The 25,170-nt window shown below is 54.4% G+C and overlaps 10 protein-coding genes across 10 annotated transcripts; 6 read left to right on the plus strand and 4 right to left on the minus strand.

The window, feature by feature from the left end:
* Positions 1-57: 57 nt before the first annotated feature.
* CAOG_04195 (hypothetical protein) lies at positions 58-4,489 on the plus strand (the record flags this gene model as incomplete). Its single annotated transcript, XM_004347970.2, has 10 exons — positions 58-281; positions 479-614; positions 753-889; positions 1,018-1,141; positions 1,224-3,327; positions 3,420-3,595; positions 3,685-3,741; positions 3,877-3,969; positions 4,066-4,192; positions 4,293-4,489. 10 exons carry the CDS (start codon positions 58-60, stop codon positions 4,487-4,489), a joined length of 3,375 nt encoding a protein of 1,124 aa, XP_004348020.2.
* Positions 4,490-4,510: 21 nt separating this feature from the next.
* Positions 4,511-6,628, minus strand: CAOG_04196 (transducin family protein/WD-40 repeat family protein). The gene is made up of 9 exons (XM_004347971.2): positions 6,376-6,628; positions 6,096-6,147; positions 5,903-5,952; positions 5,680-5,792; positions 5,512-5,581; positions 5,360-5,437; positions 5,214-5,291; positions 4,991-5,112; positions 4,511-4,871 (listed from the first exon to the last, which is right to left on the minus strand). Exons 1-9 carry the CDS (start codon positions 6,604-6,606, stop codon positions 4,616-4,618), a joined length of 1,050 nt encoding a protein of 349 aa, XP_004348021.1. The 5' UTR covers positions 6,607-6,628; the 3' UTR covers positions 4,511-4,615.
* A 240-nt stretch (positions 6,629-6,868) lies between these two features.
* CAOG_08762 (hypothetical protein) lies at positions 6,869-9,297 on the minus strand (the record flags this gene model as incomplete). The annotated part of the gene is made up of 4 exons (XM_011272090.1): positions 6,869-7,200; positions 7,318-7,558; positions 7,664-8,555; positions 8,672-9,297. The coding sequence occupies 4 exons, from the start codon at positions 9,295-9,297 to the stop codon at positions 6,869-6,871; spliced, it is 2,091 nt and encodes a 696-aa protein (XP_011270392.1).
* A 319-nt stretch (positions 9,298-9,616) lies between these two features.
* On the plus strand, positions 9,617-11,555 carry CAOG_04199 (hypothetical protein). Its single transcript, XM_004347974.2, has 3 exons — positions 9,617-10,000; positions 10,158-11,241; positions 11,332-11,555. Exons 1-3 carry the CDS (start codon positions 9,680-9,682, stop codon positions 11,508-11,510), a joined length of 1,584 nt encoding a protein of 527 aa, XP_004348024.2. The 5' UTR covers positions 9,617-9,679; the 3' UTR covers positions 11,511-11,555.
* A 226-nt stretch (positions 11,556-11,781) lies between these two features.
* Positions 11,782-13,965, plus strand: CAOG_04200 (hypothetical protein). The gene has a single exon (XM_004347975.2). It carries the CDS (start codon positions 11,851-11,853, stop codon positions 13,843-13,845), a length of 1,995 nt encoding a protein of 664 aa, XP_004348025.1. The 5' UTR covers positions 11,782-11,850; the 3' UTR covers positions 13,846-13,965.
* Positions 13,966-14,073: 108 nt separating this feature from the next.
* CAOG_04201 (Cullin 3) lies at positions 14,074-17,679 on the plus strand. Its single transcript, XM_004347976.2, has 8 exons — positions 14,074-14,188; positions 14,767-14,876; positions 14,943-16,044; positions 16,145-16,231; positions 16,318-16,488; positions 16,576-16,781; positions 16,864-16,939; positions 17,045-17,679. The coding sequence occupies exons 1-8, from the start codon at positions 14,123-14,125 to the stop codon at positions 17,609-17,611; spliced, it is 2,385 nt and encodes a 794-aa protein (XP_004348026.1). The 5' UTR covers positions 14,074-14,122; the 3' UTR covers positions 17,612-17,679.
* On the minus strand, positions 17,671-18,925 carry CAOG_04202 (hypothetical protein). Its single transcript, XM_004347977.2, has 4 exons — positions 18,823-18,925; positions 18,251-18,631; positions 17,941-18,154; positions 17,671-17,849 (listed from the first exon to the last, which is right to left on the minus strand). The coding sequence occupies exons 1-4, from the start codon at positions 18,889-18,891 to the stop codon at positions 17,788-17,790; spliced, it is 726 nt and encodes a 241-aa protein (XP_004348027.1). The 5' UTR covers positions 18,892-18,925; the 3' UTR covers positions 17,671-17,787.
* A 185-nt stretch (positions 18,926-19,110) lies between these two features.
* Positions 19,111-21,867, plus strand: CAOG_04203 (hypothetical protein). Its single transcript, XM_004347978.2, has 8 exons — positions 19,111-19,373; positions 19,558-19,660; positions 19,794-20,369; positions 20,491-20,571; positions 20,669-20,848; positions 20,944-21,096; positions 21,244-21,406; positions 21,483-21,867. Exons 1-8 carry the CDS (start codon positions 19,114-19,116, stop codon positions 21,770-21,772), a joined length of 1,806 nt encoding a protein of 601 aa, XP_004348028.2. The 5' UTR covers positions 19,111-19,113; the 3' UTR covers positions 21,773-21,867.
* A 7-nt stretch (positions 21,868-21,874) lies between these two features.
* On the minus strand, positions 21,875-23,895 carry CAOG_04204 (hypothetical protein). Its single transcript, XM_004347979.2, has 4 exons — positions 23,862-23,895; positions 23,686-23,773; positions 22,790-23,572; positions 21,875-22,689 (listed from the first exon to the last, which is right to left on the minus strand). The coding sequence occupies exons 1-4, from the start codon at positions 23,885-23,887 to the stop codon at positions 21,880-21,882; spliced, it is 1,707 nt and encodes a 568-aa protein (XP_004348029.1). The 5' UTR covers positions 23,888-23,895; the 3' UTR covers positions 21,875-21,879.
* A 222-nt stretch (positions 23,896-24,117) lies between these two features.
* CAOG_04205 (imidazoleglycerol-phosphate dehydratase) lies at positions 24,118-25,034 on the plus strand. The gene has a single exon (XM_004347980.2). The coding sequence runs from the start codon at positions 24,142-24,144 to the stop codon at positions 24,793-24,795; it is 654 nt and encodes a 217-aa protein (XP_004348030.1). The 5' UTR covers positions 24,118-24,141; the 3' UTR covers positions 24,796-25,034.
* The last annotated feature ends 136 nt before the right edge of the window (positions 25,035-25,170 follow it).

Raw genomic sequence — 25,170 nt, forward strand, 5'->3', positions numbered from 1 at the left:
AGTCCTTTTGTGCAATTGTGTGCTTTCACCTCGATTTTCGCTGTTTGATCGCGCGCAATGGACGGTGCAGAGCCAGTCGTGGTGCCACGTCCAGCCGCCAGCATGGGTGCACGCCCTGCTGCTCCTCCTCCTAACCCTCCACACAGACAGCACTCCTCCTCGGCAGCAGAGCAGGACGGCGAGGACATTTGCCGAGTGTGCCGCTTGGAAGCAACGCCAGCCATGCCGCTCTACCATCCATGCAAGTGCACGGGATCCATCCGACACGTCCATGCAGACTGGTGCGTTTCGCTTTGTTGCGACCTTCCCTCGTTGATCGCGCTTGAAGCTGAGGCGGAGGTGGTGGTGGGGGAAGTGTGTGCGGAAGATTTGGCTGCCGAGACTATTGCGACGATTGGGAGCTCACCTGTCCCCTCTGTGTGTGTGTGTCTCTGTCTCTCTGATTGCTTGTGAATGATGATCAAAACCATATTGGTAGTCTGCAGCAGTGGCTCGAGCACGCGGGAACAACGCGCTGCGAGCTGTGCGGAGTTCGGTTCTCGTTCAGGCCGGTCTACGCGTCCAACGCCCCGGCACAGCTGTCCACGGTTGAACTCGCCTATGGCACTGTCGTGGTAAATACTCATGCAGATGCGTTGGTGCTTGGGTGGCGTAGAGAGCCCCGGGGGGAACTGCATGTGTGATGACTTTGAGCTGTAAAGCGCTTCACGCCAACACGCTCCCCTCGCTAACCGTTCGCTTCTTACACCCAGAATGCATGGAATGCTGGTCTCAAGGGAGGTCGCTATGTCCTCGTTCTCGCCTGCTGGGGCGGTCTTGTTCCTTACATTACCGGCTGGGTGGCCGAATTTATGCCATCCGGATCGACAGGCGCTCACCACATTGCCTTGTAAGTCAAGACTGCTGCTGATCGCTGCTGTTGTATGGGTCGTTGAGGAGACCTTTTCGGTTCGGGGTGTGGGCGTGGGCGGCGGCGACTCACGACACTCTGTGATGAATTCTTGATTTTCCAACCAGCACTATCGGCATTGGAGGAATGCTGTGTCTGTTGATGACTGGCGTTGTGCTAAGCATCATCAGCATGCGCGAATTTTTAAACTCCCGGCCCTACTTGCTCAATCCAGAGCTTGATGATCCACCAGTAAGAGGACTGACAAAATGGATGTGGTTAAGTGTGTATCGATTGTGAGCGTACACTAATATGAAGAACGTTTGCTGTGCAGAACGCTGGAGAGCACCAACCCGAACAGCGGCGAAGGGGACGTATGGAGCGATTGCGGCGTGCGCAGCAGATTGTGCATGGAAATGGCCGCGCTCCGGCTCATGCCGAGAATGCACGAGTTGCTCCGCCGCAGCCGCAGCCAGCGGCAGCAGCAGCAGAAGACAACAATGCAAACAACGATGACGCAGCTGCAGCCCCACCTGCTGATGCCCCGGAAGACGTGCAACAACAGCCTCTCATCCGATTGCGAGCGGTGGATTTGCTTCCCGACGAGCAAGATGCCCTTCAACAGGCTCGAGAGGCGCAGCAACAAGCAGCAGCGGCTGCCGCTGCCGCAGCACCCCAACTTGACGGCAATCAGCAGCCAGCTGCTGCCGCTGCTGCCGACGACGACGACGAGATGGATTGGGAAGATATTGATGCTGAGCCTGCGAACGCGCAAGCCGCCGGCGACGCAGCGAATGTCGCGGCCATCGCCAATGAACTGATGCAAGAGCAAGATGACGCACGGCTCGCTGCTCAGCTCGCTGTCGAGGAAGACGAGCGGGGCATGGAGCAACTCGAAGACCTGATTGGGCTGCGAGGCAACATTTCTCAACTCGTCACAAACGCCACCGTGTTTACGGGCTGTGCGCTTGTGTTTATTTGCTGCTTTTTCGTCATGCCCGCCTATCTTGGAGCCGGTTTTCTCTTTGTGGCCAATCGGCGTATGGAGCTCGACTTGCTTTCCAGTGTGATTGCCGTCTCGCCCCTTTTGGCCAATCTCCTCGTCGGCTGGACGCTCTCCATTTCCAGCGAAATTGTTGTCCTGGCAATCGTGCTCTCGATTGACAGCCAGTCCGAGCTTTCCACCAGGCTTGTCGAAGTGCTCGTCTTTCTTCGCGCCTATCTCCGCGTCACCCTGCTCACCCTGACTGAAATTCTCCTCTTCCCACTGTTCACGGGCTGGTGGCTTGACCTCTGCACCCTCTCCCTGTTTGACAAGACGCTGGCCGACCGCCGGGCCTTCTTCTATGCGCATCCGTTCGTCTCCTCCTTCTACCACTGGCTCTTCGGCATGTGCATGCTGTTCAACTTTGCCGAGTTTGTGGCCATCGTGCACAGTATTGTGCGGCCGGGCATGCTATGGTTTTTGCGTCACCCGAGCGACCCAAACTTCCGGCCGATCGCCGACATGATCCAGCTGAGCCTCTTCCGTCACGCGCGTCGTCTGTGCCTCTCTGCGGCCAGTTACGGCATTCAGGTTTTCTTGGTGGTGTGGCTACCTGTCCAATTGAGCTGCTGGATGTTCAACTGGCAAGAATTCCTGCACCAAACCGCGTCGAATGCAACATTCGTCAACTCGACCGCGTCTTCTTCTTCCGAAGCGTGGAATCTCGCCGAGCTGAACGCAACAAGCAACCTTCATGACGCCCTGGCGCTGGATATGCCAGACCACGCACTCGCGGGTCCCGATATGTCTTTGCGCAAGGCGATGGACATGACCTTGGGCATTCCAATCGGGCTCTTGTTTTACATTTCATCCTTCCGACTGCTGCGCCTGCTGATTGATCTCGACTATGTTGTCGAGGTGAGCGTTGATGTCTGGCTGGAGGTTGTGAGCAGCGTTCTCGGGCTCCGTGCGTACTTTTTCGGTGACAATGTCGCCGCCATGGTCGCCAACGATCCCAACGCCGAGCCTGCAGCTCCTCAGAATGCTGCTCGCGAGAATGTCCAGCGTCCACAGGCAGCAGAGCCGCAGCCTCCACGCGAGCAAGGACCACCTCTCGACTTGAACCAGCTGGTGGACGGATGGCTGCTTGGGAACAACAACAACAACAACGCCCAGGCTGCGAATGACGATGAGAATGAACTGGACGCCGTGGATGCTCAAGATGATGCTCTCGACGAAGCCGATTTTGAGGACGACGACGACGACGAAAATGACGAGGATGAGAATGGCGTGGACAATCCCGCAGCTGCAGCCGCGGGCGGTGACGATGACGGTCGTCCTCAGAACGTCCCGTACACTCGCCCAAAGTTCTTTGCGGCACGCGTTATCGTGGCGCTCGGGCTTCTCTGGCTGACCTTTTTCTTGCTGTACTCGTTTGTCATCTCGATCATCAGTGCGTCGTCCCGCTTGTTCGTAGTTTTGTGCCGCGCGTGCGTGTGTCTCGTGCTCACCTGAGATTGTTGTTTGTTTTTTCGACCTCAACAGTGGGCATCAGCCAGGCGGTGGTTCAAAAGTTTGAGCTTCGCTTGCCGCCAATGCAAGTGTTGGAGATTGGTTTGACTGGCGTCGTCTGCTGTGCGCTGGCAATTGCATCGGCAGTGCGTTTGGCAATGTGGCGCAGTCCTATGCCGATTCTATCGCTCTTGTCGCGTGGTTTGGCGGTACGTTTCTCAGTCGCCCTCTCTGTGATGCTTGGCACTGTTCATGACTGACAAAGTACTCCTTGTTCCCATTTTTGCCTTTTGCGCAGATGCTCACTGCTTTCGTCCTCCTTTTATCTGGCATTCCGATGCTTACGGGTCTGCTGGTATCTCGCTTCATTTTGCTTGTTGTCGAAGACTGGAGTGAATCTGACAGTACCGAGATCTCGACTTGTCGATTTTTATTTTTTTGCTAATCACCCTGCTGTGTTTGCTAATCACCCTGCTGTGTTTTCCAACAGAGCACCTACACGACGGGCTTTTTCTTCATCAAGCTGGTCCTGAGCTTGATGATTTGTTTGGGCCATCAACAACTCCCGACAGCTCTCTATCATGTAACGACGTGACATTCGGATTGCATGTTCGTGTTTGTTGCAGCTCGAGTACCTTGATTCTGACGGGATTGTTGTTTGGCTTCTTTGGCCCTTCAGCACCTTGTTGCCACTTGGGCGGAGATTCCAGCCGTTGCACGCTTTTCCCTGCGCATTACATGGTTTTTGGCTCTGCTTCTTGCGATTCCCTACGTAGCCACGCATGTGCTTTTGCTCCGAGTCTTTGGTGAGCATTCGAGTTGCTTTTGGTGTTTTTTTTTTCCTGTTGGCTTCCATTTGTCGTTTTCGTATCGGTGTTCTGACGGTTGTTGCTTTGGACCATTTAGGCGCGTCGTTGTCCACATTCGCTCTGTTCGACCGCCTCGTCTACCCTGTCTCTACCGTCCTGATTCTTGCGCTCGCCTTCCGCCAGCGCTTGATGAAGCAAGCGCGACGCTACCGCGAACGCATTCATCGTCAGCAATACGAAGTGCGAAGGCAACTGCTCAACCACGACGAAGTCCCAAGAGCGCGAGCCAACTAATGCCCTTATTTGCAACCACAATGCGTGTAACACCAACATTTTCTGTACTAATATGCACACCATTTTTCATCACTGCTTTCTTTTCAGTCAACGCACTCGGCAACAGTGCGGCTCACGCCCGGCCACTTAGTCATTCAGGGCAAGGCATGTGATGGCCTTCAAGTGACCAGTAAACTGCTTGATGCTTTCGCCTTGCGCAATATCCCAAAGCCGTGCAATCTGATCGGAAGATGCAGTCACCAGATAGGCAGAGTCTGAGGAAAAGGCGCAGTCCCACACCCAGCGCTGATGACCGCTCAGAGTCTTGAAGAGGGAGTAGTTGGCCTGGATGTTCCAAATCTTGACAGAGCTTTCCAGCTCGGAGGAGCAAGTAGCAAGCAGTCTTTTGGTCACAAACGCAAATCGATTTTTAATAAAAAAAATGGTCGAGTTTGAAGTCAGTCAGTGTCAATGGATCTACAGTACACAACCCACTTTCCAGTTCGACAAGGAAGAACATACCTTGCGTCGGGGCTAATCAGACACTTGAGCACATGCGAGGAATGGGCAGCGAGATGCTTGATTGGCGTGGCGGTGGTGGGCTCGTTGGCATGGTGCTGGAGCTTCCAGACGTAACAGTTTCCCTGTTTCCAATTCGAGCGAAAGCGAAAACGAAAATGACAGTCATGGTTCATGAGTCACGGCGCAAGAGCCACGAAAACAATCATCAAAATGGACGACGCACATTGTTGTTGCCGGCAACGAGTTGCGACGCATCTGGTGCGATTGTGAGGCTGCGGATGGGAACGTCTGGCTCGGGGATCTGACGTGAATGACAACATTTGGTGAGATGAACGATGAAAAAGGGGGATTTGAGGGTCTGGTCCTTACAAGATCTTCGGCACACTTGTTGGTGCGCAATTCCCAAATTTTTATGCGACCACTTTGATCCCCAGAGATCAGCTCCGTCTATGAAAGAGATATTGGAGGGGAAACAAATGAGATCCTGCGAACAAAAGCCACAACAACGAAGCGGACGATACCTGGTTTGGATGGAGTGTGACGCAATTGACAGCGCTGCCGGCAACGTATTCTCGCTGGCACCCAGGAGTTCTGCGCATTTAAAGTCACGATTGGAACAAGAATGTGATGGCACGATGAAAATCATAAATCGTCGAGCGGTCTTCGAGCAAATCTAGCGTGCCACTCACCTCATGTCCCAAATCTTGATCGTGGTGTCCTCGGAGCCGCTGTACATCCACTTTCCGTCTGCTCGGAAGCCAACCGCCGTCACGTTTCCGGTGTGACCATCGAAGCTTGTGATCTGCAACCAAAACCGACAGCAACAACAACAACAACAACCAAAAATCGAGTGACTGCTCGCTGATTTGTGGCTTGAAGATACCAACAACAACAGCAAGAAGAGCTTCATACCGGATTGTGATTGTGCGATGCAATATCATACATGCGAATGTGCGGGTTGCCTAAACAACAAACCAAGGCCAAAAAAAGTGAGTTGACCTGTTGAGCGAGACACAAACCGGCTTCTAGAATCAAACGTTCATTGCATTTGCGTTCGTTTATGGCTATCTGCAATAGACATGCACTGGATTGCGCTTTTGGTTACCTCCTGCTGCAATATACTGCTTGTCGGGAGTGATCGCCAGACAATTGACTTGCTGCCAAAAACCAACGACCCAAACAGACAGTTGCGTGTTTTTTCAAAAGTGAGCCATCCATACATTACGAATCTACTGCTGCAATCAGCCAATGGTCATGACAATGGTCGTCGTCCCAAGTGCAGGTGCGCAATGGAGGCGCATTCAAAATCCAAAAAGCACTCTCCCCACCACCACCACCACCCCGGGCGAGGACAGCGAGACAGGCACAATCGGGACACTGTTTACCGCGTCTGGATGCTGGACAGTCCGGTAGCAGACGCCCGAGAGCGCCTCCCAGAAGCGGATGGTGTGGTCGTAGCCAGCCGTAACGAGAATCACAGAGTTGGCGCTGGGGTCCATGCTGGCCTGTGCGTGGTGCTGCTGCTGTTGCAGGTACTGTTGCTGCTGCTGGTACTGCTGGTACTGCTGCTGCTGCTGCGTCTGCTGGAAGAACTGCTGGTGGTTTGGTGCGGCCATGTTGAGTTGTAGCTCAATAAAGACTGAACTGAACATCATGAAATCTCAGACATGGCATTGGAAAGCATTGTGCAAGTCATGCATAGTCGCAGTTTCGCGATGAACAAGTAACAATGGTCAAAATGTGAAGGTAGCGATGTTTGGGAGAAAAATCTGAACAACTTTTGTTTGCTACAAGCACAAAAAAGGTCTCAGAACGGAACAGACACTACGCCACAGCCAATAGAGCCATCCGTCGTTGCAATGCGGAAAAAAAATCCGGTCAAGAGGGAGGCTCGAGAGCCGGCCGGGGCAGGCAGCACTGAACGAACGAATTGATCTCATTCACGGGCAACACGGCACCAATGACCGTCTCGATATAGTTTTGCATGAGAATAAATGCGATCGAGAGACCTTTGTCGGGTGTCAAGAGCCCGGTGGCAGCATTCAGAACCTGCTCGACCGTGCTTGCAATCTTTTCTCGGGTTTGTTCTGGAATGTTTGTGTCGGAGGCCTCGCTCGTCAGGCAGTACTCGCTCAAGGCCATACAGTCGCTGGCACCAAATAGTGGCAGGTAGCGTGTAAATGCGACCGTTGCCAAGATTGAATTCTCCGCTGGGATTGACGGAATCAGGAAAAACAAAAACAAAAAAAAAAATGAGCGTCCAACCGCCAAAGACCACAGAACGACTGGCATCGAAGCACAGAGCACATGACATTCCAACTACTCACGCAATCCGAGCGCATACTCTGCGCCGAGGGTGACTCGCACGACAAAGGACTTGAGGACCCGGACTTTCTCCGCGGTACTCCAAGAGTCTTCAAACGGCAAAGCGACGTCCAGCATCTCATCCAGAGTGTCAAGCTCCATGGCGTCGCCCCACATGCTCACTGAGATGGAGTCATCCACGGCAATAACGCGGTGGAACCAGAACGGTGGCAAGAACAGGGTATCTCCAGGCTCCAAGGTAACCTGACAACCGCCGCTCCCAATGTTGAGCAACGCGCGCCCCAAAACCAAACCAAAAAAACCCTCCCCCCGTCTTCAAACAAGCAACCCACGGATCCAATCGCTTACATCATAAGCAGGCGGGCCAAACAGTCCAAACTCGTGATAAACGGGCTCGTCTCCGGGCTGGCTCGGTTCTTCATAGCCACGGCGATTCACCATGAAATGGGCAAACTTTGCAGGCTCGGGATGCATCCAGTTGACCTGCGATTGCCGATGCGAGGGATGCAGACGCGGATAGAGGAAGAAACGCTCCACTTCGTCCGGGGCGGTCAGCAAAAAGCGCTTGCGGCCGTGGATTTGGGTGAACAGGTTGTATGCGGCATCGTAGTGTGTCTGGGTGACTGCACCCTTGCATCCCATCCAAACATTGCCTTCGGTGATGGACGGGCGTTCACGCGTGAACGAGCCAGAGTCTCCGACATCGACTTTCAAGGAGGGGAGCAGATCGAGCGGACCGGAAAAGTAGGCGCGTTCGCTGCCCGAGCGGCACGTGTCCCACAACTGCGCCAAAGTCATGTTGGCCACGCGTTCGTTGGACTTTGCAGCGCCCTCCGGCAGTGCGGACATGAGCGCCTTCTCGTTTCGATAGATGAATACGGGGTCATCAATGGGCTGAAGGTGAACAGAAAGCTCGCGCGAAATGAACTTGCTCAGATACTTTGGCGTCCACGTTTTCATTGCGGGCCACAACGAAGGCGCGCCATTTCGAAGCACCACGGGACGCGAGTGTTGGGCAAGCTGGTCCAGTGGGCGAGTCGGAGTCCAGTTGATGGCTCGGAGTTGCGATTTGATCTCGTAGCCCCAGCGGCCTGCTTCACCGGCGTGGGCGTTCGCCGAGATGTCGGCTGTTGCCGCAGCAAGAGGAGTGTTCGAGTCAGATGTGCTCGGCTCCTCAGTCTCGGAGGTCGAAGCGCTGGAAGTGGATTGGGCTTCCGCAGGAGTGGGCGATGGTGGCATTCTGTTTTGCAGACAAAATCAAAAACACATTCAAGGTCAGCACTCATCCTACCTGACGAACGAGAATCGTCTGCAAGAAGCATCTCTCGTTTGCTCAGAATTTGCGCGATGCATTACAAATCGGTCGGTGCTTCGGTCTTGTGGTGCGGCGTTGCGCGTGCAGCCGTCGTCGCGGGTGCATCACCCCTGGCATGGTCTGAGTGCTCCTGCTCTGTCTTGGTAGTAGCATCGGCGCTTCGAGTCGCAGCAGCAGGATCTGCATGATCGGATATGGAATCCGAGCTTGGCGCAACTTGCATCCGATCGGTGGACGGCATGAGCTCGGCCGCGGGAGGCGCAGTTGCCTTTGTATCAGCCTTGTTGATCGAGACACCATGCAATGCCACGGATGCTGCTGCTGCTGCGGCGGCGGCGTTGTCGTCGTTGTCGTGCAGTCGCTGCAGTGACGCAGAAGGCGCTCCAATGAATGCGACACCGACCGCGATCGCCAGCACCAGCAGCGCAGCCACCAGCATCCAGATTGTGCTCTGCGGCGACGCTGGTGATGATGATGATACGGATGATGATGATCCTGCCGAACCCTTGCTAGCAGCAGTGGCAGTGTTCGATTTCGCAGCAATTGGCTTCTTTGCCTCGTCCTTTGCGCCAGTCGCACCACCACCACCACCACCACCAGCAGCAGCAGCAGCAGCAGCAGCAGTGTTACTACTGGCTGCAGTGTCCGACGCGGTTTTTTTCGCCATTGAGCTCCGATTTGCCAAAACCAGAAGGCAAACAAAAAACTTTGACTGGCTTGTCATTCCACACACACACACACACACACACACACACAATCCAAGATGAGTTCTTCGGAAGGAGCTCAGTCGTCTCACTTACACTCGCTCTCTATGACAGAGCGGTTGTTCCGCGAGTTTATTGCGGCAGCGCGAGGCGGGGCGAATGTCGCGCGACCGCTGCTGAGCGCGTTCGTGGCGCTGCTTGAGCTATCAGTCTCCGGGCTTGACAGCTCGACTGCTGCCGCCGAGGCTGAGGCTGAAGCGGTGGCTGCAGCTGAGGACGATGGCACAGTCTGCAAACCACGAGGCCATGTTCCCTGACTGACGTTGCTGCGTGAGAATTGCGTAAATGTGTGTGCATCCATCAGTGATAGGAAACCTGAAGCGCACGCTGGCGGACGAACGCGTGGCGGAGACGGAAATCGAGACCAAACTGAGCGACGTGGTTGCTCAGACAAGGAAGGAAAGCGACGCAAGTAAACAAGGCAAACCTCACTCGGAGCACCTTGCCAACGCGTACAATCTGTTCCGCAAGTTTGTGAATGACGCATCGTCGTCGCATGGTTATACCGGTCTGCACTTTGCTGCAGAGCAAACTCACTGCGGTAACGTTGAGCTCCTCCTTGGACTCGGTGCGTCACCTCGTGTGCTAGATAATGACTCCAACACGGTAAGCTTGCAGCTGAATGAGTGAATGATATGAATTGGGGGGGGGGAGCGAGATTTCTTCGTGGAGATGAAAACAGTGAAACCTAGGTCGTGCGTCTCTCCGCGTTTGACCTTGACGCACAAACTTCAACTCACTTTCACCGCTGTTTTTGGCACAGCCATTGCACTTTGCTTGCATGCACAACGTCGGACAAGGGTCCCTGCGCTGTGTCCAGGCGCTGATCGCTGCCGACGCTTCGGTTACCGCGCCACACGGATGGCGAGCCACGCCACTGCATTTTGCCGCACGCTCGTCGTCGGTAGAGGTTGTTCGCCTGCTTATTGAAACGTTGCTCAAAGGCAGTGGAGACGCAACCAATGCGCTGCTCGCCTCTCCGTCGTCGCCGATTGTCGACCACCTCGATCATGACAACGACACGCCGCTCATGTGGGCAATGGAAGCTGCCCGCGCGGATACCGGCATTCTCCTCGTTACACTCGGCGGTGCAATTGTCAACCATAGCTCCATCAACGGCCAAACGCCGCTTTTGCGCGCGTGCTTCAAAGGCTCGGAAACATGTATCTCACTCTTGCTTGACCATGGCGCCGATGTCACACTGTCCGATGTGAATGGATGCACACCATTACACGTTGCATGCGATGTGGGTGATCCCGGCAGCACGCCTCTGGTGGAAAAATTGCTCGAGGCGGGAGCAAGTCCCCTTGCCCGAAGCAACACTGGGCAGATGCCAATCCATGTCGCAGCCATCGCTAGTACCTACCCTGCCGTGATTCGGCTATTATTGGATGCCACTGACGCGGCCGGTCGAACCACCCAGTTGCAACAACGCGCGGAAGGCTTCAGTGCCTTGGATCTGGCGTGCTCCAGCGGCTCGCCACTAGTATTAGCGGCGCTGCTTGAGGCTGGCGCGAATGTCAATGTGTCGCCGGAAGACATTGAATTGGCAGCCGCTCGCAATGAACCTCCACCAGATCCCGCGCTGCAGTTGGCCATCGCACACAGCGTCGCCTGCGTTTCCTTACTCATCAATGCGGGTGCCGATGTGCGTGCCACGACTGCATCCGGACTAACCATGCTCCAGTTTGCCGTGCAACGGCGATCTCCTCGCGCGGTCGGCCTGTTGCTGCAAAGCGGCGTCTGGCCAATTGATGCCAGCAGCGCTGCGGCAGATCTCATTCCGACCAATTCCCTCAGCGAAGGAGGCATACAAGCGACAATCGAATTGCTCGAGATGATTGATGGTAAGTGTTGCAAGAGGCAGGGGAGGGGTTGTTTTCGCTTTCCTGTAGTTTGTTTGCATCTGAAAATGCCTTGTTTGATGGTGTTTACAGCATTCGAGCGCGCCGCTAAAGGCAGCCTAAAGTCACTCTGCAAATACCGCCTGCTTAGCTTGTATCCACGCAGCGTGCTACCAACCTTGGATTTGTCCGAGGATCTCGTCGAGTATCTTGAGACGCGTCTGTTTGACAGTGTGGGTCGGCCGACGCCCGAGCTTCTTGACTATTTTTAAAGCCAATCGCTTTTTTTTATGAATAAAATAGCGGTATTACAGTGAAGTGTGCCTGATGGCACGGTGTTACAGTGAAGGGTGGCCTGATGGCACGGCTTTGTGTGAAAAATCCCAAAAATCCCAAAAAACAAAAGCTTGATTTATTCTTGATTTTTTTTTTTTTTTTTTTTTTTTTGATTTTGATTTTGCACTTAAACCCTCTTTTGTTTGGTTTTTTTTTTTTTTTTTTTTTTTTTTTTTTAGTCATCGGTCTGTCCCTTCTGTCTTCACTGTCCCTTCTGCTTCTCCCCCCTGCTCCCCCTGCTCCCCCCCCCCGGCTCCTGTTTTTCATTTGTCTTGCATGTCTGGGTATTCAGACACTGCTGGCTTGGCCTCGGCTGTGCGCAGGACCCCGCGTCTGCAGCCGCACCAGCAGTCACAGCAGCAGCCGACGTGGGGAAACATCGACGCCTTGTCTTCAACATCGGCAGGGAAGCAGCACAGCCACGCTGCGACCACCGCCACGACCGCCACGTCCCACGACAGCAACAACCACAGCAGCAACGACGACAACAACGACGACACGACGCCGTTCCTGGTGGAGAAGGCGCACCTCGGCGGCTGCTGGCGGAAGGCCAACTGCGCCAAGCACCGCAAGGCCCTGCTCGCCAAGAACTGCTTCCGGCCGACCCTGTTTGCCGTCGCCGCGCTGAGCATCTTGAGCATCCTCGTGTTCCCGGTGCCAGACCGCTTTGACCACCAGGAGCTCACCTTCTCGTGCCCGCGCACCTCGCACATTGACATTGAGCACGACGCCGCATTACGCTCGGCCAATGCTTCTTCGCTGCTGCTGCTGTCGGAGTTGAGCAGTCTGGTGATGCCTGCGACAGCGACGGCACTTCCGACCCCGTCTGTGTCCGTGGATGCATCGTCCAGACTAGCAACGGCGAAAGTGTCGAAAAAGTCGCCCCGGGGGCATCTGCACGACGACGACGGCGACGACGACGACGACGAGGACGACGATGAAGGCGAATGGCGGGGCGGAAGCTCCCGTCGACGCCTGTACCATGTCTTGGGCGAATGGGTCTCGTCGCTGTTTGAGTCGACAGAGGACACGTCGGGTGGCAGCAGCGCAGCCGACGCGTCGCCCTCGAGTCCGCCTCGCCCGTCGAGCTGTTCGGCCTGCCAGCCGGAAGCCACCGTTCCGCCCGCGGCCATCTTGCCGCCGTGGGTCGGGCTCCTGAGCCAGCAACCTGTGACCTTTGACGAGTACAGACACGCCCTGGCGAATCTTGAACTCGTGCGCTTTAACGTGACGGCGGAAAACCAGGAGGCCGTCAGCAAGTACTTTAACGACACGCTCCAGGACTTGCGCATTCCACCAGGCTCGGTCGTGACGGCCATTCCCCATGCGCGCTACCGCACCTGCGGAAGCCAGGCATTTGTTCCGGCGCTCGGCCTGAGACCCGAGGACCTCGGCCACTGCCCGACGCGCTTTGTGTTGCACGGCCAGGAGACGCCGCCAATCTACATTTACTCGGCCGGACACTTGCGGACCATCTCCGCCACGTCGCCCTACCAGCAAGCATATCTCTCCAAGGCCGGCGTCCCGTATGTGCTCTTCATGCACACTTGGAGCCAGCCAAAGCACAACGACAAGACGTGGCACACCAAAAACAACCCGCGTCCGGACGACGAGCTCGATCCAGAAGAGCAAGGCGGCTTGAATGCCTCCGACTGGCATGGCATCCACAAGCTCGCCAAGCTGCACCGCCCGTACCTGCAAAACGCCTTCATCATGATGGAAGATTACCTGGAAGTTCGCGATCAGAGCAGGCGGCTGCGCTTCCCCAACATCCCAAACCACTATCAAGACGGCGTCAATGCAGATCTGGTTGCCGTGCAACACTACACGTACTTTATGGTCCACAGCCTCGCCAAGGCGACCATTCTGGCCACGACCGGGCTCGAAATGCACCCGGCTGCCACGATTGTTCGCCTGCGCCCGGACATTACCATGCAAGAAGTGCAGCTGGGCTGCTTCCAGCGTGCCTTGCTTCAAGATCCGCTCGTGTTCTACGGCTCCTGCAACGACCCAGGCAAGGCGTGGCGGTCAAAGAAAGTGTCTGACATTTACTTTGTCACGTCGCGGCTTGTCATGGACAAGCTCACCACCTTTGACGCCGTCCGCTATCTCGAGGACCACTCTGATGACTTTGGCTATCCCGAAGAAATCCTCCGAGAGCTTCTCGACATGCTTGGTGTGAAGCTTGTGTGGTGGCGCGAGGCCGACTTTTTCCTCTGGCGCAACAAGCACGAGTCGGACAAGCGTCCGTATCGCTGCGAGCGGTTCTAACTCTCGCAGGGCCCTCTTCAACTAGTTAACGATTGATGTTTTTGTTAAGACAAACTCCCCTCCTCTTCTCTCTCCCCTTGTTGACCTGTTTATTGTACAAATGTATCTTTTGATTGCTGATTTTGCACCATCGCCAACGTTCGTTGGTCGCACAATTCCTCGAAAATGTCCCTTTTTCGTTTTCGTTTTCGTTTTCGTTTTCGTTTTCGTTTTTCGTTTGCTCAGTTCATTTCTTTTGCGTGTGTTGTTTTTTTCTGTGTGTGTTGACTGACTCGCAATGAAACCGACCGGCGAACTGACACCAGCGACCAAAAGTGTGCGCATCCGGCCGTACACTCCAATGGTAAAACGAGTCGCATCATCAACTCTGCCGTTCGACTTTTCCGCACCGACGTTCCGGTCTTGCTTCATGCCGCTCATGCGCTGTTCCGTCCGCCCGTCGGCTGCCAGTGGACAAGGGGGGAGGAAAAAACGACAGTTTGGAAGGAAAAAAAAGCGGTCATACTTTTTGTTTTTTGTTTCTCTGGCGGGACATGTCGACCCAGCAGCGCGTGTTCATCGCAATTGGTGGTCGTTGGTGGTCGTTGGTGCACTGCAGCATTGTATGGGAGTGGTTCTGCTGGTTGGTCGCCTATTTTTGATTTTTATTATTTTATTTATTTTTATTATTGTATTTTTATTTATTTTCTGCGAAATGCTGACCGAATTGCTGACCAAAGCTAAACAACGTAAAAGTTTTGATCATGGCGATTTCGATCACGAACGAACGTTGTGCTTGGTTGTATGTGTTGCGACAATTTGAAACGATTGGAGGGGGGGGGCGGCGATTGGCTGATCTCAACTGTGAACGATGTTCAACCATGAATCTTGGCAACGCTGACAAAATTGGTTGCTGCGATTGCGCCATTGAATTGCAATCAGACTTCGTTGGAGCCAGCGTATGTCGACCGAACGTGGCTACTGCTGAGAGACGCCATTATTGAGATCCAGCACCAGAATGCATCCGGATTGAGCTACGAGGTCTTGTACCGGTACGATTGATTGCTTGTCCTGTTTTCCTATCCACTTTCCAGCTTGCTCACTCCAATGTCATGCAGAAATTCATACAACCTGGTCTTGCACAAGCAAGGCGGACGCCTGTACAATGGCTTGGTGCAGGTGATTACCGAGCATTTGCGCTCGGTGGCGACGCGGATTGAGAATTCGATTGGCGGCAACTTTTTGGCAAGGCTCACGCGTGCTTGGAGCGAGCACACGACGGCCATGAAGATGATTCGCGACATTCTCATGTACATGGACCGCGTGTACGTCGAGTCGAAAAACCGCGAGCGTGCTGCGGCTGCAAACGACCCGCCGCACTTGCGCCGCGAGCAGCACCGTCTCGAGGTGTACGATCTCGGCCTTTCGATCTTTGGTGAAGAGGTTGCGCGGCATCCGCGCATCAAGCAGCACTTGTTGCGAACACTGATCGACCTGATTCGACGAGAACGCGACGGCGAGGTGATTGACCGCGGCTCCATCAAGTCTGCGACACAAATGCTCATTGAGCTCGGCATCCACTCCCATGCCGTGTATGTCGATGATCTCGAAGGGCCCTTGCTTGCCGATACGGAGCAGTATTACCAGGCGGAGAGCCAGCGGCTTCTTGGCGAGCTGACGGCCTCCGAGTACATGAAACGGGTGGAAGAGCGCATTCGAGAAGAGCTCGAGCGCGTTGCGCACTATCTCGATGCCCTATCGGAGCCACCGTTGAAGCGTGTCGTTGAGCGTGAGCTGATTGCCAACCACATGACTGCCCTGGTTGAAATGGACAACTCTGGGCTCGTCAGCGCTCTCGTGCACAATCGACTCGACGATCTGGCGCGCATGTACTCGCTGTTCAGTCGGGTTGAAACTGGGTTGTCGCTCATCCAAAAGCATCTCGATGTCCATCTCAAGGAAGTTGGCAAAGCCATCGTTGTTGCTGACGATGAGGCCGGGTCTGCTGCGGCAGCTCCGCCAGCTGCGGCATCCTCGTCGTCCTCCTCATCATCATCATCATCAGTACCAGCCGCTCCCGGGGCCACAGCAAAAGATGCAGGTGGTGTCAAAGACGCTTCGCGATACGTTCAGCAGATTATCGACTTGCGGGACAAGTACGAAACAATTCTTCTTAAGGCCTTCCGAGGCGATCGAAACTTCCGCTCCACCATCAATTCGGTGAGTTTCGCAAGTCGTCTTGTTGAGCGAGGAGGGCGGGAGGTGTGGTTGGGCTGCAGGTTGTCAAATGTACTTACTTTCCACGGCTGGCATTTTGCAGTGCTTTGAGTTTTTTGTCAATCTCAACCCCAAGTTCCCGGAATATCTGTCGCTCTATGTGGACGAGCTTTTGAAAAATCAGAAAGGAGTAAGGCTGGCTTGTTTTGCATGTCACAAAAAAGCCCACTCCATTGAAATCAAGCGCTAAACTCGTGATCTTTTTTGTGTTGCTAGTTTTCTGAAGACGAAATCGATGCGACGCTCGAAAAGGCTGTCGTCGTCTTCCGCCAAGTGCAAGAAAAAGATGTGTTTGAGCGCTACTACAAGCAGCATTTGGCCAAGCGCCTGTTGCTTGCCAAGACTGTATCCGATGACTTGGAGCGTTCCATGATTGCCAAGCTGAAGGTACGTTTTGGGTCCTTGTTTTTTTGCCCCGTTCACTTGCCATCGATACTGACTGGGGTTTTTTGCGTGCCTTCCAACCCCGTGCAGACCGAATGCGGCTATCAGTTTACCACCAAATTGGAGGGCATGTTCCGCGACATGGCCTTATCGCGCGACTCCATGGAGCGTTTCCAGCGCTTCTTGGATGACTCCAACATTAACCTTGGCTTCCAAGTCAACATTCGTGTTTTGACCATGGGCTACTGGCCTGCGTCAAACGTTTCTGCCAAAGTCATTCTTCCCGCAGAGCTTCGGTAGGCGACAGAGCGTTTCAGTCTCTTGGTTTCCAGTGATCTGACTTGTTGATTCGTGGTGGTGATATTTGTTGCTCGCCAGGCACGCTTGCGAGGTCTTCCAAACCTACCATGCAAAGCATCATAGCGGACGGCGGCTTTTCTGGCAAACCAGTTTGGTGAGGGGTTGTTGTTCCGTTGCTGGTTCTCGTTGGGAGATTTTTGCAGATTCTAAACATTTCTCTTCCGTTCCCTTCGACAACAACCGCATTCAATGCACACAGGGATCTGCAGACATTCGCGCATCGTTTGCGGCTCGGCGGCACGAACTTTCAGTCTCCACATTCCAGATGGTGGTGCTGATGCTATTCAACCAGCAGGACTCTTACACGTATCAGGAAATTGCGCAAGAGACAGAGGTGCCTCCAGGCGAGCTCAAACGAGCACTGCAGTCGCTTGCGTGTGGCAAGTACAAGGTCTTGTTGAAGGAGCCCAAGACGAGGGACGTGACGGAGAGCGACTCGTTCACCTTCAACGACAAGTTCACATGTCAGCTCCACCGCCTCAAGATCCAGGCTGTGGCTGTGAAAGAAAACGAGGCGGAGCGAACAGAGACGCGTGCCAAGGTGGACGACGACCGCAAGCACCAGATCGAAGCCGCAATCGTTCGCATCATGAAAGCACGCAAGGTGCTCGACCACAACAGTCTTATTCTTGAAGTCATCACGCAACTGCGAGCGCGCTTTGCACCGACCCCCAACACGATCAAGGCTCGCATTGAAAGTCTGATTGAGCGCGAGTTTCTCGAGCGCACTCCCGAGGATCGTCGCATGTATCGCTACGTCGCATAGCTTTTTTTCTTTTGCGCCATCTCTGTGCTGTGTAGAATATAGTGAACGTTCCAAGAACTTGGGCCGCGTACATTTTTTATTTGTATTTTGCGGAACAAGAGGAAATCAAGCGAGGATAAAAGTATCAACAAAAGAAGGCTAGAAAATGGTTTGCTTGTCGGCAGCGTTGGCTGCGCTCATCGCCATGTGACATACTTCCATACTTTGGAAAGCAGGCCTTCAGATGGTGCTGCTGGTTCTGCGAGAGAGCAAGAGAGAGGCAGGGAAAATTCAGTTCGATGCACTGTACGGGTCGACAAAAAAGAAAAAGGTCCAGTCCCGCAACATACCTGCAGTGGTGGACGACGGAAGTTTCTGCGATGTCGAAGAGAAGCCATCCGAGTTGGACGCGAAAGGCAGAGACGCAACAGCGCCAGTCTCGGATGGCAGATAAACGCTCCGAACAGTTCGCGACGTAATGATCGTTCCGTCAATCTTGCGCTCGGTCGTGAAGACAGTTTCATTGCCATTGTCATCGCGCAGCGTGCGGGTCGCAATTGCCGACTGCATGCATTGATCCAAACATCTCAGAAAATGAGTTTCAGTGTTGAAACTCACCGGGACAGCGAATCAATTTCACAAGCGCTTGTGTGCTGTTACCCCATCTGGATTGATCTGGGAAGTGGAGGTGACTGTGCACGAGGACGAGAACAGGCGAATGCGTGAGGACTCGGCGCCCAGGCTGTGCGGGTCGGGCAGCGGCGGGAAGGCGCCCCAGTCGTCGCTGTGGAAGGGTCGCCCGAGCAGGGCAAACAGCGATGCAAATGGCGGCAAGACTCCCGTGTCTGACCACTGCGGAAGTGCGATCTGTTGGTCTGGCGACGACGGTGCGGCCGAAGCATTGGCAGCATTGGCAGCAGTGCCAGCAGTGTTCGCGGGGTCGATGCCGGACTGTGGCGGGGTTTCCAGCGCTCCGAACGGCGGCGGCGATATGATGAGCGCTGGGAATGCTTGCACGAGGATGTGGTGGAAGAGCGCATCCTGCAAGTCAAAAGAAGACGAGCCAGGCGGGGATTGAGCTGGCTGAAACAAGGAACCACGCGCGTCCCACCAAGCCACTCACTCACTCGCACTCTCCTACTCAAGTACGATTCATCATCGCAAATCGTGTATTCACGCGTGCCAGCAAAAGCCCAAAAGCCCCGGGGAAACGAGCTCTGAATTGCACTTACAAGCGAAAACTCGTCGTCGCGCCCGCCTCGACCAGCGGCGCCAGGCGGTGGAGGCCGATCTGAGCTCATTCTTTTGGTATGTTAAACTTGGACTGGTGCCTTGTATTGAAAAAGAGTTGAACAAACACTCAGCTAAATTCAGTGATTGCATACATTGACCGCTCCTCAACTTGTCCACCTGCGCTGCATGAATGCTGACGACCCCATTTCGTGAATTACAACATCACAAACCGAATGAAAGCGGGAATGTTGTTGAGTTTGATGTTCTATTTTGCTGCGACACGAAACGTGATGACAGCCGACCTCACAGCAGTCAGCCACGTTACGCTCTCAATCCACTTTTCCCCAGTCAATTCATTCACTCCTCTTTTCTTATTCAAGATACAACAAAAACCAACAATGTCCTACTTGCCGTCGGTGCCTGTGGCGACGGCCACGACAACGACCTCTGCAGAGTCGGCCTATCCGCAGCGCCTGGCATCGACGGTCGAGGTTCTGATTGACGGGATTGCCGCGTTCAGCTCGATCTGCGACGCGGTCGATCACGCCAAGTGAGTCGCTCCGGATGGAGAGAAGTAGAACGAGAGAGAGTGTGTGTGTGTGTGTCTGTGTGGTGTGTGCTCTTCATCGGAGTCTGGTCTCGGAGTGGCGAACGAGCGCGTCGGAGTTCGAAACTCACCCACGCCCCCCCCCCCAACTGCAAACTCCTTGTGATGGGGACTTGCGATGCTACAGGCACTCTGTCGTCGTCACCGTGTCGTATCTGCAGTCGGATGGCAGGCTGCAGCTCGCGGGCAACCGTGGCGACCTGCTCGACTACCTCTGGTCGGTTGCGTTGGTAATGCAATTGTGATTGCTGGAATCGCATTTCAACAAAAAGGCTCGCATGCATGTATCTGATTGCGTATGGCTGCAACTGTTGTCTTGCTATATGTTTTGTCTGTAATTTCCGCATCATCCTGGGAGGGCAGCGAGGTGTGGACGTCCGATGCTTGCTCTGGGCAGAGCCAATTCTCGGAACGTATCCCAACATTTGCAACGACCGCCCAGAGCGGCTGCGTATGATTGAGAATATCGGCAAGAATCTCCCGTCGTCCGTCCAGCAGGCCCTGGCGGATGGAGAGGACGTGCTGGCCAAGCCCACGAAAACCGGCAAGCTCTACTTGCGCTGGGATCGTTTGGCGCCCGAAACCCTCAAGCGCACCGTGCTTGGCCCCATCCACTGCCATCACCAAAAGTCGTGGATTGTTGACGGGGCGATTGCGTTTGTTGGTGGCATGAACATTACCAACGGCTACATGACCCATCCGGGACACGAAGTTGCCGAGAATGCCATCTCGTTCGTGTCGCCCGGCGAGCGCGACGTGCACGATGTCTATGTCAAGTTCACTGGCCGCGATCCCGTGGCTGACGCGCTGAACAACTTTGCCGAGCGCTGGAACAGCGCCAGCTGTGTGACAAACAAAGCTTCCATTCACCGCGAATCAGCAATGGCTCTTCCGCGCAGTGAGGCTGCCGCTACCGAGGTTCTTGATCCTGAGACTTTGGTGCGGGTTTTTTTTTAACAGCTACGCGTTGGATGCGAGTTTTGCTTTGGTTTTTGCCATCGATAGTCCCGACAACACTTACATTTGTTTGTTGTTGTTGTCGTCGTCATCCCTCTTGCAGCTTGCACCCGTCAATCCCGGCGCCAAACCAAGCATCCGTGTTCAGCTGACTCGCACCTTCCCCGAGTATCCTCACCTTTCGGTACGACTGATGCTGCCTGTCTCGTTTTGTTTCAAGTTTGGTTGTTTTGTTGTGTTCATCCATCACCCTGTCGCGCTCACTGTGCAATCGGTCCCAGTCCACGGTAACCCGCCCGCCCCGATACGAGATGAGCATTTTGGAGCAGTACATGCTCGTCATCCCCCGTGCCAAGCGGTATGTCTACATTGAAAACCAGTCCATCCAATCGCGAGCGATCGTCGCCGAGCTGGTCAAGGCAACTGAGCGTGGAGTGCGGATTGCCATTCTGGTTCCTGCGGTACGATCCATCGTTGATTGATTCCGTTGGTGAATCGGTGTTGCGAGCATGACAACCACTGACCTCCTTTTTTTGTTGCGTTGGCGTTCGAGTAGCACTCCCAATTCTGGGGCAGACTGAACAGTGCGACGACTGCTGGCCTGGTCGCCGTCTGCGCCAATGAGCACAACTCTTTGGCCCATCCTGTAGTCAATCACCCCACTTCAAAGAAACTGTACTTTACGCCTCACGTGCACTCCAAGTTGATGGTGCGTATGAGCCGCTTTTTTTTTTTGTTGTTGTTGTTTTTTTTTTTGTTTTTTTTTTTTGGCGTCCTCCTCTTCCTCCTTGTTGCGCGCTCGTTCATTGACTCGTTCATTGACTCGTTCATTGACTCGTGTTGATGGATGTGGCAGATTGTGGACGACGAGCTCCTGATTGTCGGGTCTTGCAACATTGCCGAGCGATCGTTGAAGAGCGACAGCGAACTCAACATTTCTGTGTGGGACCCAAAGATTGTCCGTTCGACATTCCGCCGATTGATGGCCGAGCACATTGATCAGCCGTTGAGCGATGGAGGTACAGAAGTCCCAGCGGTCAGACAGACTTTGTGCTTGCCGTGTGCTCACCAGAGTACTCGTGTACGATATCACAGATGCCTTTGATCTCATGGCAACCTTCAAGCAGGTGGCTCAAGCAAATGCGGTGCGCTTGCAGAACAAGCGTCCTGTTGTCGGCCACATTGCAGCCGTCAACGCGGCCACGTATGGAAAGATGGGCTTGTTGGCCACGCTCGAGCACACCTACGTGGCATTCCTGATCTACACCTTCTTGTTTCTGTTCCCCTCTGCGTCTCAGCACGACTTTCGCTCCAACGTTCGGAACTTGCACTTTGTTGGCATTCCAATTCTCGTCCTCATTGTTGCTTACTTTGTTCTCCTTTGAACAGTGCTCGACTTGTGTTGTGCTCGATTTGTGTTGCTTGAGTAAAACCACCAAACAAAAAAAATGAAACAACCACCCTCTCAACCCATCTCAACAAGCCAATCCGTTTATTCGACCATCTGTTCGTGAACAATTTCGCCAGTCAATCCCCCATCAAAAGGCGCAAATGGTTCGAGTTCTGCAGAGCTTGAAAGAATTGAGTTTGTGCTGGTCGCGGTGGGGGCCTCGGCTTCTGCTTGCTCTGGAAGCAAGTCGCTGATAAGGTCGTGCAAATCTGAAACAACTGTTGCGTGAGGCAGCTCTTCCGCGCCCGATTGTGATGTCCATTCTTGGTCGGGATGCTCCACCGACCGTCTGAGAGAAAGAGATCTGTGACGAGATTGTATGTGGTCATCGGGGTCCTCCAGGGACTGCAGCGGCAGCTCCTGTTGAACCGAAAGGGCTGGAGCTAAAATGGAAGGTGCAAAATCGCCGGGAGGCGTCATGCTCTGGGCCTCCTCTTGCGTCTCTTCTTGCGTCTCTTCTTGCGTCTCTTCTTGCGTCTCCAGACTCTCATTTTCTCCGGAAGAATGGTGTTCAGCATTGTCAGCGGTCTCGACCACGAGAGTGTCAACCGGCTGCCCCTCTGGTGTTGCTGGATGAACGGTAGTTTCCGTTTCCGTTGTTTCTGTGCGAACGGCGGTCTCGCCCACATTCAGGTTCCCAGAATTGCCTTCTGCCGACGGCGTCGCATCCATTGGAATTTCGGTGCTAGTATTCAGCTCTGACAGCTCGGGGAGATGCTCTGTCGGCAAAGGCAGAAATTCCGAAATGGGAAGGATCTCCTCTTCCTGCATCGGCTCGGCTTTGCTCGCATCATGCTTTGCGCGTCGTTCGTTGCGTCGTAGGAACAGTTGAGGCTCTGTCGTCTTTCGTTGCTGCCCAGAATGTGAACGGTGAGGTACAAGACGAACCAACACAAAGCGTTCAGTCGCACCTGGGAAACCACCGCGCATCATCCATCCGTCCTCAACATACCACTTTGGGTCGCCAAGCCCAGGAACGCGCGGCTCTGTGAATTGCACCCAGATCAATGCGTCGAGGGGGCTGAGCCACGGCGCGTCGTGGTCGCAATGCCAAGATTTGGATGACAGGGTTCCAAGGCACAGCGACAACCTCGGGCATGGCGATACTGCTATTTCGCTGGTCGTGCTGCGCCATCTCCTGTGACGGCTCTCTGCTCATCGTTCGTGCAGCCTTTGGCGCGGGGAATGACCGATCTGGTGCCGGTCGCTTTTGCCGCGAGTCGTTGGAAGCGGTGCTGTTCGTTCTGACCTGCGATGGTGTACTTTGTGTTGTTCGTGTCTGCCCTTGGGAAGCATCTTGCACCTTCTTGGCTGGCGGCACAGCAGCAGCAGGAGCAGTGGTCTCGAATCTCGTTGGTCTGGTAGACGCGAACGGCGACAAACGCTTAGCTCGCCGTCCTTCCAACTCCGGCACTGAGGTTGACTCGCCACTCGTGTGTTCGTCAGACGCATCATCAGAAGTGCACTGATTCTGAGCTGCGGCGCTGACCTGCTCTGGTTGTTCGTTGGCCGTCTGCATCCTCATTCTGCGTGTGGATACACCCAACGTGGATGGACCAGTCGTCCGCGGCATGGCTGTCTCGGTAACAGACGACGACGATGACGATGACGATGACGATGATGACGATGTCGGCATAGCATCCGTCTCGGTCGTCCCGTTCGACGATGGCGGGAAAACGAGCTTGGCTGCGCTGGCTCGCTCGTGCATCTGCGCCGCCGCCTTCGACACTGCGGCCTGCCAATGACAACATAGCAAAGTTCAATGCCAAGTGAGTTTCGGAATGGGTCCGGGACCGGGTCCGAGGCGGGGAGGGGAGGGGGTTAGGGTTGGCAGAGCACTGTGTTTACCATGAGATTGTCCAAGTCCTCAATGGCGCAGGTTGGAGCAAAGTCTGGCCTTCCCTGCTCTGCGCGCAGCATGACGAGCTTGAGGTATCTGGTTCATGTTTCGAAAAAAGCACAGGATCAGAGTGAGTGCTGGTCGTTTGGAGGCAGTTGCAAGTGGATTTCAATGCTCTTGTTACAGCTGATCAAAGGACGAGTACGACATGAACACAAGGAAACTGACTGACTGTCTCTCATATCAATGTTATTGTCAATGTTGTTGAATTCACTTGGAATAGTCAAACATGTCAAAAACGCCGACAACAGCTGCATTTGGGACTTTGACAGCTCCGAACTCGCTCAACTCAGCTCATTGAGAAATGTAGTGCATGCTGAATTCCAGATCTTACTGTAATAGAAACGAACCGCATCAAACAACAACAGACCAGTCATCTTCTCATTGTTGTGCAGTAGAAGGTCATGTCGAGCGGGACGATCAGTTCAATGTCGGGTTCGGGTTCGGGTTCGGGCTCGGGTGTGCAGCGCAGCCACCCGCGGACGGCGTCCGTCACGCGCAAGACAGCCGAGACCGACATCAAGCTGACGCTGAACGTGGACGGGACTGGCGTGCACACGATCGACACTGGCGTTGGGTTTCTGGACCACATGCTGAGCGCGCTGTCCAAGCACTCGCGGATGGACCTCGTCCTAACCTGCAAGGGCGACCTGCACATTGACGACCACCACACGGTCGAGGACTGCGGCATTGCGCTCGGACGCGCCTTCCACACGGCCCTGGGCGATCTCAAGGGCATTCGCCGCTTTGGCCATGCATACGCCCCGCTCGACGAGGCCCTCGCTCGAGCTGTGGTCGACATCTCAGGGCGGCCATTCGCAGACGTCAATCTCGATCTCAAGCGCGAGCGCATCGGCACGCTGTCCTGCGAGATGATCCCGCACTTCCTCGAGTCGTTCGCGACCGCCGCTTGCATCACCCTGCACATTGACGTCCTCAAGGGCAAGAACGACCACCACAAGAGCGAATCGTCATTCAAGGCCCTGGCATTGGCCATCCGCTATGCAGTCGCCTCCTCGGGCATTGATGACATTCCCAGCACCAAGGGTGTCTTGTAGAGAGAGAGCGAGCATGAGCTTTTGGGGTTGTTCCAGTCGTTTGTCAAGTCCAGTCGTTTGTCCAGTCCAGTCGTTTGTCCAGTCGTTTGCCATGTCGTTTCGGGTCGGTTTCGGGGTTGTGGAACGCTTCTTTTGGATGCTGCTTCGATGCGTTGCCCTTGCTTTGCATTGCCTTCGCTTTGTGTTGCAACCCCCATGCCAATCACAGCTTTGATTTTGATCTGCTCCCGATAGCTTCGTCCATTCAACATTCGGCTCACAGTGAACGTTGGTCGAGTTGTGTACTGTAGAAACCAAACGCAGAACGTACTCGTACGAACTTTTTCATGTCTACAATTAGCTCGACTTCGCAAGTGAGGATGGCGAGGGAAGCGA

The sequence above is a fragment of the Capsaspora owczarzaki genome (assembly GCF_000151315.2).
Source record: "Capsaspora owczarzaki ATCC 30864 unplaced genomic scaffold supercont2.6, whole genome shotgun sequence".
Taxonomy (NCBI): Eukaryota; class Filasterea; order Ministeriida; family Capsasporidae; genus Capsaspora; species Capsaspora owczarzaki.

Excerpts from the sequence above, each read along its gene's own strand:
- CAOG_04196 (XM_004347971.2), bottom strand. The coding sequence starts at position 6,606 with ATGGCCGCACCAAACCACCAGCAGTTCTTCCAGCAGACGCAGCAGCAG. Across the intron at positions 6,148-6,375 it reads CTGTCCAGCATCCAGACGCG|CAAGTCAATTGTCTGGCGAT; the intron begins GTAAACAGTGTC and ends GGTTTTTGGCAG. Across the intron at positions 5,438-5,511 it reads TCACACTCCATCCAAACCAG|ACGGAGCTGATCTCTGGGGA; the intron begins GTATCGTCCGCT and ends TCTCTTTCATAG.
- CAOG_04199 (XM_004347974.2), top strand. The coding sequence starts at position 9,680 with ATGTGTGTGCATCCATCAGTGATAGGAAACCTGAAGCGCACGCTGGCG. Across the intron at positions 10,001-10,157 it reads TAGATAATGACTCCAACACG|CCATTGCACTTTGCTTGCAT; the intron begins GTAAGCTTGCAG and ends TTTTTGGCACAG. Across the intron at positions 11,242-11,331 it reads ATTGCTCGAGATGATTGATG|CATTCGAGCGCGCCGCTAAA; the intron begins GTAAGTGTTGCA and ends TGGTGTTTACAG.
- CAOG_04200 (XM_004347975.2), top strand. The coding sequence starts at position 11,851 with ATGTCTGGGTATTCAGACACTGCTGGCTTGGCCTCGGCTGTGCGCAGG.
- CAOG_04201 (XM_004347976.2), top strand. The coding sequence starts at position 14,123 with ATGAAACCGACCGGCGAACTGACACCAGCGACCAAAAGTGTGCGCATC. Across the intron at positions 16,045-16,144 it reads TCCGCTCCACCATCAATTCG|TGCTTTGAGTTTTTTGTCAA; the intron begins GTGAGTTTCGCA and ends GGCATTTTGCAG. Across the intron at positions 16,232-16,317 it reads TTTTGAAAAATCAGAAAGGA|TTTTCTGAAGACGAAATCGA; the intron begins GTAAGGCTGGCT and ends TTGTGTTGCTAG.
- CAOG_04202 (XM_004347977.2), bottom strand. The coding sequence starts at position 18,891 with ATGAGCTCAGATCGGCCTCCACCGCCTGGCGCCGCTGGTCGAGGCGGG. Across the intron at positions 18,632-18,822 it reads GCGACGACGAGTTTTCGCTT|GATGCGCTCTTCCACCACAT; the intron begins GTAAGTGCAATT and ends TTTGACTTGCAG. Across the intron at positions 18,155-18,250 it reads CCCAGATCAATCCAGATGGG|TCGGCAATTGCGACCCGCAC; the intron begins GTAACAGCACAC and ends CAATGCATGCAG.
- CAOG_04203 (XM_004347978.2), top strand. The coding sequence starts at position 19,114 with ATGACAGCCGACCTCACAGCAGTCAGCCACGTTACGCTCTCAATCCAC. Across the intron at positions 21,097-21,243 it reads ACGTGCACTCCAAGTTGATG|ATTGTGGACGACGAGCTCCT; the intron begins GTGCGTATGAGC and ends TGGATGTGGCAG. Across the intron at positions 21,407-21,482 it reads TCAGCCGTTGAGCGATGGAG|ATGCCTTTGATCTCATGGCA; the intron begins GTACAGAAGTCC and ends ACGATATCACAG.
- CAOG_04204 (XM_004347979.2), bottom strand. The coding sequence starts at position 23,887 with ATGTCGTACTCGTCCTTTGATCAGCT. Across the intron at positions 23,573-23,685 it reads AGGACTTGGACAATCTCATG|GCCGCAGTGTCGAAGGCGGC; the intron begins GTAAACACAGTG and ends TGTCATTGGCAG. Across the intron at positions 22,690-22,789 it reads GGGCTTGGCGACCCAAAGTG|CAACGAAAGACGACAGAGCC; the intron begins GTATGTTGAGGA and ends CATTCTGGGCAG.
- CAOG_04205 (XM_004347980.2), top strand. The coding sequence starts at position 24,142 with ATGTCGAGCGGGACGATCAGTTCAATGTCGGGTTCGGGTTCGGGTTCG.